The following is a 12,244-nucleotide window of genomic DNA, read 5'->3' as shown; positions in this document are numbered from 1 at the left end:
ACCTGCACCCTCATATGGTTTAACAAATGTTTATTTTTAACATATTATACATTTATTTGAAAAAAAAAAGTTATAAAAAACACAATTCTAGCTCTAAATTCTGATTAGATCATCTATATACTGTCCTTTTTCTTCAAAATTATATTTAGTTTAGTTCCACCTGCTTGCGTGCTTCATTTTGCTGAAGCACACAATCTTTATACTGACAAACAGCTACATCTAGAGGTGAAACAAGAGCCACACACACACACACACACACACAAACACAGCAAAGAGACAAGGGCTCGAATGAATATAGCTTTAATTTATCAGCGTGCTCTGAGACAAAATATACCATAAGTAAACAATTCTTATTTTCTTGATATCTTACAAGTAATAATCTTTATAGTTGAATCACAAAAATTAATATCTTATTTGTTTACACTTTATTAGAAAAAAGAAACACACACACACACACACACACAACAATCATCAACAATTATCAGTGATTCTCTTGTTCACACACACTTATACAGACACACACTAGCCCTCATTATATCCATTCAAGAAAGGGGAATTTTTGCGAATGAATAAAATAATGAATCATGTAATAAAAAAAAGGAAAGAGGGTTATTTTGGACCCTGGGACTTCACATATGAAAACGTAATACTTGTTCAACAATCTCGAGTGTCGTGTTCTCAGCATATCAGGATTTTTCAAGAAGCATTTTATGGCAAAATACACGCTTACTGTTAGACTGGGTTGATGCTTATTCCCAGATCCATTTCAACGAATATGAAAACGAGGGATAATTCGGCAGAAAATAAAACATTCCAGAAGGGAAAAAATAGTCTCCTTATATGATTCTTCTCACTGTAAGGCTGTCCACAGAGACATGATGAAGTTCACAAATGTCTTTAGCATTTTCTCCCTTTATGTTTCCCTTTTTTAGGTCAGGAGTAAATAACAGCAGCAGCCAACACTATCACAGCACAGGCCAACATTAACAGCTGGAATTTTAAAGATGCTTTGGCCAGGGAATTTTACAACAGAAGGGAGTGAAGATCTGTTTCATGGGTGAACCTAACACGTCCAGGTCATATTTCACCCCAAAATCAAAAGAAAGAAATAGGAAATATATTGCTTAAAGAAAATTAAGGCTATTTTTAATTTAAAATGTTACATTGTGAAAATATATATATTATATATACACACACACCCCACCCAAATTCTTATTACTGTAATGTGTAAAAAAAAAAAAAAAAAAAAAATTATATATATATATATATATATATATATATATATATATATATATATATATATATATATATATATTATAAATATATATATATATATATAATTTTGATTGGTAAAGTATAAACATTTATACTGATTTAAATAGTTTTTTATTTTTTTTTTACTGTAATACAATTAAAATAATGCTTTAAAGTAATGACAGTCTAGAAAATTTGTGAATAATGTGAATTACAAAAAAAATTTAATTAAATAAAAGTAACATTTTCTTACCTATTATAGCAATAAGAATTTGGGTAAAATGTTTATTATCACAATGTAAACATATTTAAAGCTCCTAAAAATAGGCATACTTGAACCTTTTTCATTTTTCCATTTTGATTAGTTTGTGAAATGTTTATTGAAAGTTTTTATTTTTCTTGTCTACAATTTACCCTCAAAACTTCTGAAAGGTGGAATGTGTCTCAAACATTAGTGAGCACCCTACCTAGACAGCACTTTTGGCCACCATAAACGCATAATGAGTTTTGAGACTGTATTTACTATTTAATCATTTTACTGTGCCTCATTCTGTTGGCTAAAGTTTTCCCATTTCCCCCATTATAACAGCTGATGCTGCAGTGGCACACAATCTCTCTCTCTCTCTCTCTCTCTCTCTCTCACACACACACACACACACACACATCAAAATATCATAAAAAAGCAGCAATGTAGTCTGTCCTGTATGAGTGTCCTGTTGTGTCTCTCAGGTCCAGGAACAGCAGTTTTAAGTAGAGAAACGCTCCAGTAATCTCACATGTACATTAGCGCACGTTCAGCACACTAGTGTGAAGGCCCTGTGTTCTTAGAGGTCTGTGTGTCCTGGGTTAAACCATGCTCCTGGGTGTACCGTTCAGTGCTGCAGATTTGAGTCGGGCCAGGCCATTACCGCTGCTGCTGGGGGGGCTGGACTGCACCGCCGCTCCTGTCCTCTGGGTGGAGCTGCTCACCTCAAATACCTCGTGGATGGCCTTTCGAAAGCAGTGGAAGTTGTAGTCTATCAAACCTGTGGAATATAGTGATATGAGCCATCTGCGAAATTGCAAACGAGACATCTTTAAGTAAGAAACACTGCGGTGCATTTATCATTTTGTTGGTTAGAGCAGTCTGAAATATCGCTCAGAATTGCGTGATTATAAACTCGCAACTGCGAGTTTCAAAGTTATAATTGTGAGATATAAACTTAAAATTCAGACTTTTTTCGCAATTGCGAGTTATAAAGTCATAATTGTGAGATATAACCCCCCCACCCCCCTCAAAATGGGACTTTAACTAGCAATTGTGAGTTTATAATCACGCAATTCTGCCTTTATAACTCTCAACTGCGAGTTTATATCTCACAGTTCAGAAAGAAAAAAAACTCTGAATTGCTAGTTATCATCTCACAATTGTAACATTATATCTCACAATTCTGACTTAATAATATATATAGCGTGAGACCATCCAATGGAACAACCAAAATTTTCGGAACATGAATTATGATACTTTTAATAACATCTGAGAGCTCTCTGACCCTCTGTAGACAGCAATGCAACAGCAATGTGCCCGGGTCCGGAAACGTAGCAAGGACACCGGTAAAATAGTCCATATGACATCAGTAGTTCAACCATGAACGTAAACAACCCATAAACAAATAACCCTTTAATTATGGCATCTGTGGTTCAGTGAAGAACTTAAAAATCCATGGAACGTTTCCATTACACAAAAGTTTCTTCATAGATTTTTGAAATCAGGGGTTCTTTGGAGGGTTTCTTTGGAGAGCCAAAAATGGTTCTATGTGGTACCTTCACACGAGTCAACAAAATCTGCTGATATTCTATAGCGAATGATCATGCCAAACGTCTGTACCTTTTCTCTCAAAGCTCTCTTCTCTCAGGATGCAGACCAGAGCCAGGAACTTGGTGACCTCCTTCAAGTAAAGCACTGTGGTGTTGTTCAGCTTTATGATGGCCAGAGACTCTTTATCATACGCGTTACCGTTGCTGTCGTCTTTTAGCCTAAAAACATTCAATAAATGGGTTAAAAATTGCTAGAATCATTTTTTTTTCTTTTAAAACTAGTATACATTACTGTTCAAATGTTTGGGGCCGATAAGAATTTTTAAAGAAAGTAACACTTTTATTGAGCAAGAACATATTAAACTGATTAAACTTCCCAACCCCAAACTTTTGAATGCCAGTGAATTTATAGAGCACTGCATCCCAGTTTCTCACCCGTAAATACACGAGACGTCAATGACGACATCGATCATATCACAGCAGAGCTCGTATGACTGCATGTCCACCGGAGAGCTGTCCGTGGCGATGTAGATCTTACTGACCACATCGAACAGGAACGCTTTCTCAATCCCCGAATTCTAAAAAAGGGAACGATATATTGACAAATATGCACTGTGCATATTTTTACCTCGGTTTGCAATTTAGAATTGGAAAGAGACATTCTTTTATTTAAAGAGGAAACTAAAGAGGAGGATATGCAGCTGTGTACATACAGAAATGAATATGTTGAGGAGGTTTTCCAGAGTGGGCAGCTGAGGGATGAGCTTCTGGACCACCTTACTGAAGGCCTCAAATATGGAGTGATCATAGATGCTGGTGAGATAGAAACTGAAAACATATAAAGAGAAATATTGCTCACATAATTCATACATTAAATATTATGGCTTATTATCATCCAGTAATGCCAGAAAATGATCTCCAACGATGGAGGAATTCAAGCAATTTGCTTAATATTTAAAACAGGAAACATTATATGCAAGTAATCGAATTTTAAAAACACATTGAAGTTTTAAAGTGTGACATTTTTTTTATCATTCTCAAACACTTTACATGCTGGAACTTGCTGAAATATCATTGTAGCCCTGCTGAAAGCAAAACATAATCCTACCAAACGCTCTCTGTTATTAGACAGTAGATTCGTGGCAAATTGATCTGGCTTTAGGATCAGTAGTATGAACTAACCTGAGGTGAAGCTTTTCCAGACTGGCGTCAGCTAGATCATCATTAGCCCTCTGATGAATATCTCTCTGCGTCTCTATCTTATGATCGTCTGATAAACCGTCCACCTTGTGTATAAACACCTCGAAATTGATCTCTGGGTTCACCCTGAATGCCCTCGACACCGTCAGATGTAGCCGGCCTAATGCTTCTACATAGTCATCCTACAGAGAGAGAGAGACATCCAAACACAATGGTAAGAGTGCTGCAAAGTCTCTGCCAGGCACGGAGCCAATTCCCATACCGTAAAAGCAAAAATGAAAGTATGCATTTTAAACATCAAGCACTCTCAATCACAATCACTCTTATATTTCACTTGCATCAGCTCACCTGAGCATCGATGACGAAAATCAACGCTCCGGTGCCCCTGAAAATCATCTCGTAATCGAATGTAGGGTCGAAAAAGTCCACCTGCCCCGGAAAGTCCCATATGTGAAAGTTTACGAAGGAACTGGCCGAGATATCATCCTTGTAGATCTTGTTGGTGCTCTCCAGGAAGAGCGTCTCGTTTGGGGACATCTTATGAAACACCACCTGAGATCCACAACATTAAACCAGAATATTAAGCCTTGTGTTTATTTAACCAAAAAATAAACACAAGGCTAGTTACATCTTAAAGACAACAATATTACTTCGTCCGCAAGTATCCAACAGAAAATGAGTTCTAGAGGATGATGATCCCCACGCAACCCCCTCAATTCAAACCCTGGTGTTGCTTAATAACAGGAAATGTTCTTTTGCAGTTATAGTATGCATTTCACTTGGTTATGTTAGCAGAATCAGTAGATGTTCCATTTTGATAAAATATGAAGAAAATATTTTTTTTCTTTTATGCAATAACATGCATACACTGATGAAACACGCACAAAATGATCACTATTTGCTGATCACTGTTTGCTAATTTTTTTTATTTTTTATTTATTCAATAGGAATTTAACTTTATGTTGACTTGGTAATAGTGTGGTAACATTACGTCTAAATATACCATGGTAATGTTACCGAAATTCATATACAATAATATTTTCCATGATATAATTCCAATAATAGAATGCCATTACACGTCCAGTTTATTGGTACAATGGCACGGTGGTAATATAATGTGTTTGATCATGTACCATGGTATTTTGGGAAGAATCACGGTATAACTTACGTAAAAACAACACACTACCATCCCATTACAGTATGTTATTGCAAGAAACGGTGCACCTATGTACTTCATAGAACAGCGTGATATTACATCGGTAGTGTCCAAATCCAAGGCTTTAACGTTACCATGGTACTTTAATTGTTAATGCAGTAACGTTACTGTGTCCCAGTGGGATCTGACCTTCTGGATGGAGGATTTCCCACTGCGCCTCAGTCCCATCAGCAGGATCCTAGGTTTATTGTCTGCAGACGGAGAGTTTTCCAGGTTTTCTTGCATCATATCCATGTTTTCCACGCCGTAGCCGAAATCTTTCGGGAAAGAGTCCACCAGGCTTCCGGCTAGCTGCTCCTCGTACTCGATCGACATTATGACCCCGTTTTTAAAGCTTTGAATCCCTCTGATCTGTCTGTGTGGACTCTGTAGGCTCTGTTTGAGTGATTGAGGTGGGATCGGTGTGGATTACAGGTTTAGCATGAATATAGATACGGAGGTTTCATAGTGGGAAGCGGTTAGCTTTCTGCACGAACACAAACAAACGGGAAGCTGATCATATGACAGGCGCAGAGGAGGACGCCTGCAGGCGAGCGGAGAGGTCTGCGGTGTGAGGGAGGCCTCTGAGTGGAGCGGGCTCTGAGATGATCAACCTCTCGCTTACAGTCTGGAAACATTTTCTGCATATATTTTATGTATAAAAGAAGATGAAATATTCTATTTAACTTTTTGGATTTTTTTTTTTATTTAATCCCGCCAATTATTCTTTTACACTAAAATATACCTTTGTTAATTTAATTTACAAACCGAAAACGTAAAAATAAAATTAGTATAAATTTATATACAATATAATATAATATATTTAATTACATAAAAATGTTAAATTCATAAAAATATTTTTATTTTTATTATATTATTTTAATATACTAGAATTAGAAAATGAATTATGCGGTAGAAATGTTTTCTTTTTGTTGCAAACATTAAACATACAATTAAATTATTATATTATATTATATTATATTAATATTAAGTGTTGTCACGATTAATCGCGTCCAAAATAAAAGTATTTGTTTACATATTATGTGTTTATTGTGTATATTTATTGTTTATATAAGTACAAACACGCGCATGTATATATTTAAGAAAAAATTATATATATTATATACATTTATATATGATATAAAATATAAGAATATGACTGTATAAATGTATATAAATGTAAATATTTTCAAAATATATACCATATGTGTGTATTTATATATGCACATAATACATATACACAATACACATACATATATTATGTAAACAAATAATTAATCGTGATGAATCATTTGACAGCACTTCTATTCTATTCTATTCTATTCTATTCTATTCTATTCTATTCTATTCTATTCTATTCTATTCTATTCTATTATTACACAGTGTATGTCGGAGCTCATCCAACAGGGGGCGCTTATAAACACATGAATGAGTCACACGCTTCTTTCTCATTGAAAGACTGCAGCAGAAGCAGCAGCATCAGTGTAGCCAGGAAGAGCGTCTGTAAGTGTGAAAACAACCTTTTGCGCACACATATTTTAAAAGCATATGATTTTTCTGCCAGTGTTATATTGGAATAAATGCTGCTCTTTCTGTGTTGTGAGTTTCATAACGTGTGTTAATACGCTGTTGACACGTTGATATCAGCTGATAAATGTGGAGATGTTTCATTCAAACGCACGTTTGAAATCTGACCAGAATAAACTCAAATGCTATACAAATATGCCATTTTGAATGAACAAACAATGAAGATTGTTTCATGAAAAATGATTCATTTAATAAGGAGCACCTTTAAGATTTTGTTTAAGGCTGTAACATTGGACTCTGTTATATTTTTAATGCTGCATTTCAAAATGCATAATTTTTTTCAATTTTTGGTTACGAATATGTAAAATATTACACATTTTGGGATTTTATTTTACTTATTTACTTGTACTTTAGTTGATTTTAATTGAAGTTAATTCAGTAGTCATTTTATGTTAGTACTTTTTATGTATTTAATTGCTGGCAAACAGAACACTACATCACTGTTTTCAACGTTGACATTTTACAATATATCCAATTACAAACCAGTTTTTTAAAATTTGAATAATATTAAAATGTTGCTGTTTTATAGCATTTTGTGAGCAAATAAATGCAGCCTTTGTCAGCTTTGTTAGACTGATGAGACTTTTATCAAAAACATAAAAAAAAAAAAATCATTATTATAAACTTTTGGCTCCCTGTGTCTTTGTGTGTGTATTAAAAATATAATAATTACTTTTATTTATTTAAATCTTTATTTAATATGAATTTCGGTATTGCCTGTTGTTTAAAAAAATCATTTACTTTACATCAGACTTGCAACATTTTGAAATGTACAGTAGAATAGATGGATAACTCTATTTAATAAAACAGTATTGTTTTGCTTCTCTAGAGTCACTGTATACAGACATGAGTCTCCCAGACTACATGCAGTGTGCTGAGGACCATCAGACGCTCATGGTGGTGGTCCAGCCCATGGGCATTGTCCCAGAGGACCAGTTCTTCCTCATCTACAAACGCATCGCCAGCGTAAGCCAGCGTAAGCCAGGTCAACATACCACCACCATTACCCCCCTGAGATCAACGAGTGGGGCGAAGTGGTGGGTCTCATCTCAGTGACCAGCTGCACCACGGCCAAAGAGTGGCCTCAGACGTCCGACCACTTACACGGGCAGAAGGAGGTGTTCGGCTGGTGTTCGGGTTGCAGGGGGAGGTGGTCCAACAGCAGCGGACAGATGTGGCCTTCTACCCCAGCTACGACGACGGTCCTGATGTGGAGAAGCGGGTGGAGGATTTCGTGCAGTCTATATTTATTGTCCTGGAGTCTAAAAGGTTGGACAGAGCAACCGATAAATCTGCCGATAAGATACAAATGGTGTTTTCCATTTGAGAAGAAGGACTTTGTGGGCTTGGACACAGACAGCAGGTGAGTTTGGGCTCTGAGAATATATGTTCATCTTTATTGGAAGCCAGATTAATCAGTTAATGGAAAACCCATTACCTATATATCTGTATCTAGAAAAGAGCGGCTAATGAAACTTCAAAGAATATCTTGCTAAGGCAAGCACGATCAATCGGGATGCATGATATAGAAGTACTATATCGATTATCAGCTGATATTAACTATATTTTTTACATGTATTGTTTGATATTTGGATATTTTAGCCAGCTATTTACTTGTATGTGTTATTTTTTACTGTATTTTTTTTCATTTTTTTTTTTATTACCTTTACTAGCTGCGAATACTAACTTAAATTTTATTCTTGAAAAACCCTATTGGGTCATTCCGTGTTAACTAAACCAGAGGTTCATACAGTATTTTTGACCCACATTTGGTTTTTGACCACTCAAAATATGTGCATTTTAACAGTTTACTCCTGAAGCCATATTAACACTCCAATATCTCTGGAACCGAACTATATAGGGCCTTTAAAAATGAAGATACCAAAAGCAAACTTCGTTAAGATCCTATATCTGAAAGAGCATTAAGATATCTTTTATACTCCTTGAGTTACAGGCATGCAGACTTTGGAGTAAAAACTTGAAAAGTGCTCTTTCCGCACTTTTGAATGATTACCATTGGCACATAAAGCAACAAAGATAGCTCAAGTCAACAGATTTTACTAACAGACCCTCCAAACTCTGTGTAAAAATAACATTTTGATGCTGCCATCTTCTTAAGTTATTTTAAACCTCCTGTAATTTGGCTCCGAATCTCAGGTGGAAAGTGCCATTTTGACCCCCCTCTACAAAATAGAGGATTACTTAGTAAATATTCTTCCATGACATTTAATATTTGGGTTATCATAACCATAAATGTTTATCTTTCTTCGGGAATAATATAAGCAAAATCAAAAACTTGAGTCAAGGAAATTTCTGAATTTTGGCTGATTTGACACGGAATGACCCTAATTTTATTGCCACTATTAAATGTAATCAAATTTTTTTCTAAGTGGATTTCCAAACTTTTTGTCAACCAAAACCTAAAATATTTACTTGAAGTTTCAATTGAGATTTTATATATATAATCGAGCACACTGTATTTCTTATTTACTCTCGCTGTCTGTTTTAACTGCAGAAATGCATGGAGGTTATTCAGTAATTCATGAGTGATTGATTGCTCACAAAGTTTTATGCTCATCTCATCTATGATCGTAGCAAGAAGTTGAATATGACATATGAGTTTAGTTGTGAAGTTCTTGATCGGAAGTTAAATATATAAATATAAACACATATATACATAAATGCATATAGTACTATATAATCGATAATTGATTATTTATTAAAATAATAATCTTATTTTATATATATATATATATATATATATATATATATATATATATATATATATATATATATATATAATATTATTACTTTTATACACAAGTAAATACATTTTATTTTTTTTCTGTTTCTCTCTCTCTTTCCCACCATATATACAATTATTTTATATAAATACTATTATTGTAACAATTGCTGATTTTTTTTTTTACAATTTATTTTACTTATTTCATTTTACTTATTTGCTGCATATTTGATGTTATCATCAATATTGTATATCTTTCTTCCCCTTCAATAAAATATTGAAACACTTTTGTTTTTATCAAAAAACAAACAAATATATGTGTTTTACAAATATACATACATATATATATATATATGTATGTATATTTGTAAAACACATATATTTGTTTGTTTTTTGATAAAAACAAAAGTGTTTCAATATTTTATTGAAGGGGAAGAAAGATATACAATATTGATGATAACATCAAATATGCAGCAAATAAGTAAAATGAAATAAGTAAAATAAATTGTAAAAAAAAAAATCAGCAATGACATATAAACAAAACATTTATATATATATATATATATATAAATGTTTTGTTTTTATACAAAAACAAAACGAAACAATACAAAAACAAGCCCTTATTTTGAAGTCTTTCAATATTGGCTTAATAATTAGACTATTGCTGATAATATAAAGTATTTATATTTTTACTGATACATCCTTTCTAGGTAAAAGTGTAAACTTATACAATTTAAGATTAATAATATTCTCCTGTTTCTCTCATGTCTGGTTCTCACTTGAATAACACTTGATCTTGCACACAGATTATAGGGGTCATTCCATCCATTTTAACATCCTTGTCGGGTGACACAGTACATAGAGTTTTACCTCCTCATGTTTATAAAATATGAAAAAAAAGCTTCCAGCTTCCCTCTCTCTGTCTGTAATCCTGGGCTTAGACAGAAAGCCAAGCTTGATGCAAAACCACATCAGCATATTTGCCTTCCATATAAGGAGAGCCAAATGAGACGACATCGATCCACCGCTGATAAAAAAAACAACAACTTTAATTAAATTTGGCTGACGTCACCTGCACTTGACTGCGAGCACGTCTTGCATTGATTAAGCTCTCTGCGTAAATGCTGAAGGGTTATCTGATGCCTGTTGCTGCTCCTCTTCCTCAGGCACTACAAGAAACGCTGTCAGGGCCGCATGAGGAAGCACGTCGGGGATCTGTGTTTGCAGGCAGGCATGCTGCAGGACGCCCTCGTACATTATCACATGTGGGAGGTAAGATGGTGATTGACTGATAAATGTTTCACAAATATACTTTCACACCAAGTCAGTGTTGTGATACTTTTATCTTTTTAATACTATGTTAAACTAGTTTTCAGTTTTTAATACTTACATTTTAAATACATATTTTAGTAATTTTGCTGAAATACTTTTTTTTATATTTTAATAACAATTTATGAATATTTTATTTAAAATTAATATTGTTAATTATTTTAGTTATCAAACTAAATAAATCAGAAATGTTACTTTCTGAAATGGGAAATGTATATAAAAATAAACCTAATCTTAGTTAAAAAAGTCTTTGTTAAAACAAAACAAAACATAGCTTTAGTTAACTAGTATCAATCAATACTATTACAGTTTTTGTTAATATTTTATTAATTCCTATTTTTATATTTTCGGTTTTCAATTTAAGTTTTTAGTATATTTTTGTAATATATTTTTTTTAAATGGTAGTTTAATTTTTATTTTAGTTATTTTAGAACATCGAGTTAAAATAAAATAAAATTTGATTAAAAATGTAAGTTTTATTGAAATTTTCATTCAACAAGTTTTAGTACTTTTAAACAGGTTAAATTAGCGCGAGAGCGTGGAAATTTTTGCTGATGATTTACTAAACATGCAAATTAAGGAACACAGACGCAACAGCTCATTTACATATCGACCAACGCAATATACAAAGCTCAGCTCAAATTAGCGTTGTCACAAATAAAGAATAAAGAAATAAATAAGACACTGTAGGCTACATTAAAAAGAACTGGAGGCCAAAAAAAGTAAGTGTTGCTATAAGTTTTGATAAAGCTGGAATAAAGCTTGAAAGTCGTCTTTCATTTCCTGAAGCATATAAAAAATAAGATGGCTTGGCAAACAATATGTTCGGACAATGTGTTCTTCTGGCATTCCAAATAATTGAATAGGCTACATGTTGAAAAAATCCTCTGCCTTCTTCCACGCACTCTGCAGTGCCTCCTCTGAGCAGCAATAATTGCAACCATTTCAAGCACAAAATGATTTAAGACATGCTTTTTTGGGCGTTAAATAATGGTGCAAATACCAGTACTTCACGTATTTGACGAGCGTGAACATTAGTAAAACGCATTGCATGATTCATTTGAATACTATCAGCCTATAAATTTTGCATCTGAGAGGGAAACTCCTATAAATGCATATTCAGTAAGGTCAGGTGCAAA

The 12,244-nt window shown here is 33.7% G+C and overlaps 1 protein-coding gene and 1 pseudogene across 1 annotated transcript; one reads left to right on the top strand and one right to left on the bottom strand.

Moving 5' to 3' along the window:
- Positions 1-1,414: 1,414 nt before the first annotated feature.
- Positions 1,415-6,033, bottom strand: LOC113119846 (ras-related GTP-binding protein C). Its single transcript, XM_026289532.1, has 7 exons — positions 5,597-6,033; positions 4,600-4,803; positions 4,234-4,433; positions 3,765-3,879; positions 3,487-3,629; positions 3,122-3,270; positions 1,415-2,279 (listed from the first exon to the last, which is right to left on the bottom strand). Exons 1-7 carry the CDS (start codon positions 5,780-5,782, stop codon positions 2,101-2,103), a joined length of 1,176 nt encoding a protein of 391 aa, XP_026145317.1. The 5' UTR covers positions 5,783-6,033; the 3' UTR covers positions 1,415-2,100.
- An 853-nt stretch (positions 6,034-6,886) lies between these two features.
- Positions 6,887-12,244, top strand: part of LOC113120215 (trafficking protein particle complex subunit 9-like) — a 139,495-nt pseudogene continuing 134,137 nt past the window's right edge.

This window comes from Carassius auratus, chromosome 19, assembly GCF_003368295.1.
Source record: "Carassius auratus strain Wakin chromosome 19, ASM336829v1, whole genome shotgun sequence".
In the NCBI taxonomy this organism is placed as follows: Eukaryota; Metazoa; Chordata; class Actinopteri; order Cypriniformes; family Cyprinidae; genus Carassius; species Carassius auratus.
Note: the sequence above shows the minus strand (reverse complement) of the source record. Positions and strands in the feature narration are given on the sequence as shown.

Excerpts from the sequence above, each read along its gene's own strand:
- LOC113119846 (XM_026289532.1), bottom strand. The coding sequence starts at position 5,782 with ATGTCGATCGAGTACGAGGAGCAGCTAGCCGGAAGCCTGGTGGACTCT. Across the intron at positions 3,880-4,233 it reads CTGGAAAAGCTTCACCTCAG|TTTCTATCTCACCAGCATCT; the intron begins GTTAGTTCATAC and ends ATATGTTTTCAG. Across the intron at positions 2,280-3,121 it reads AGAGAGCTTTGAGAGAAAAG|GTTTGATAGACTACAACTTC; the intron begins GTACAGACGTTT and ends TATATTCCACAG.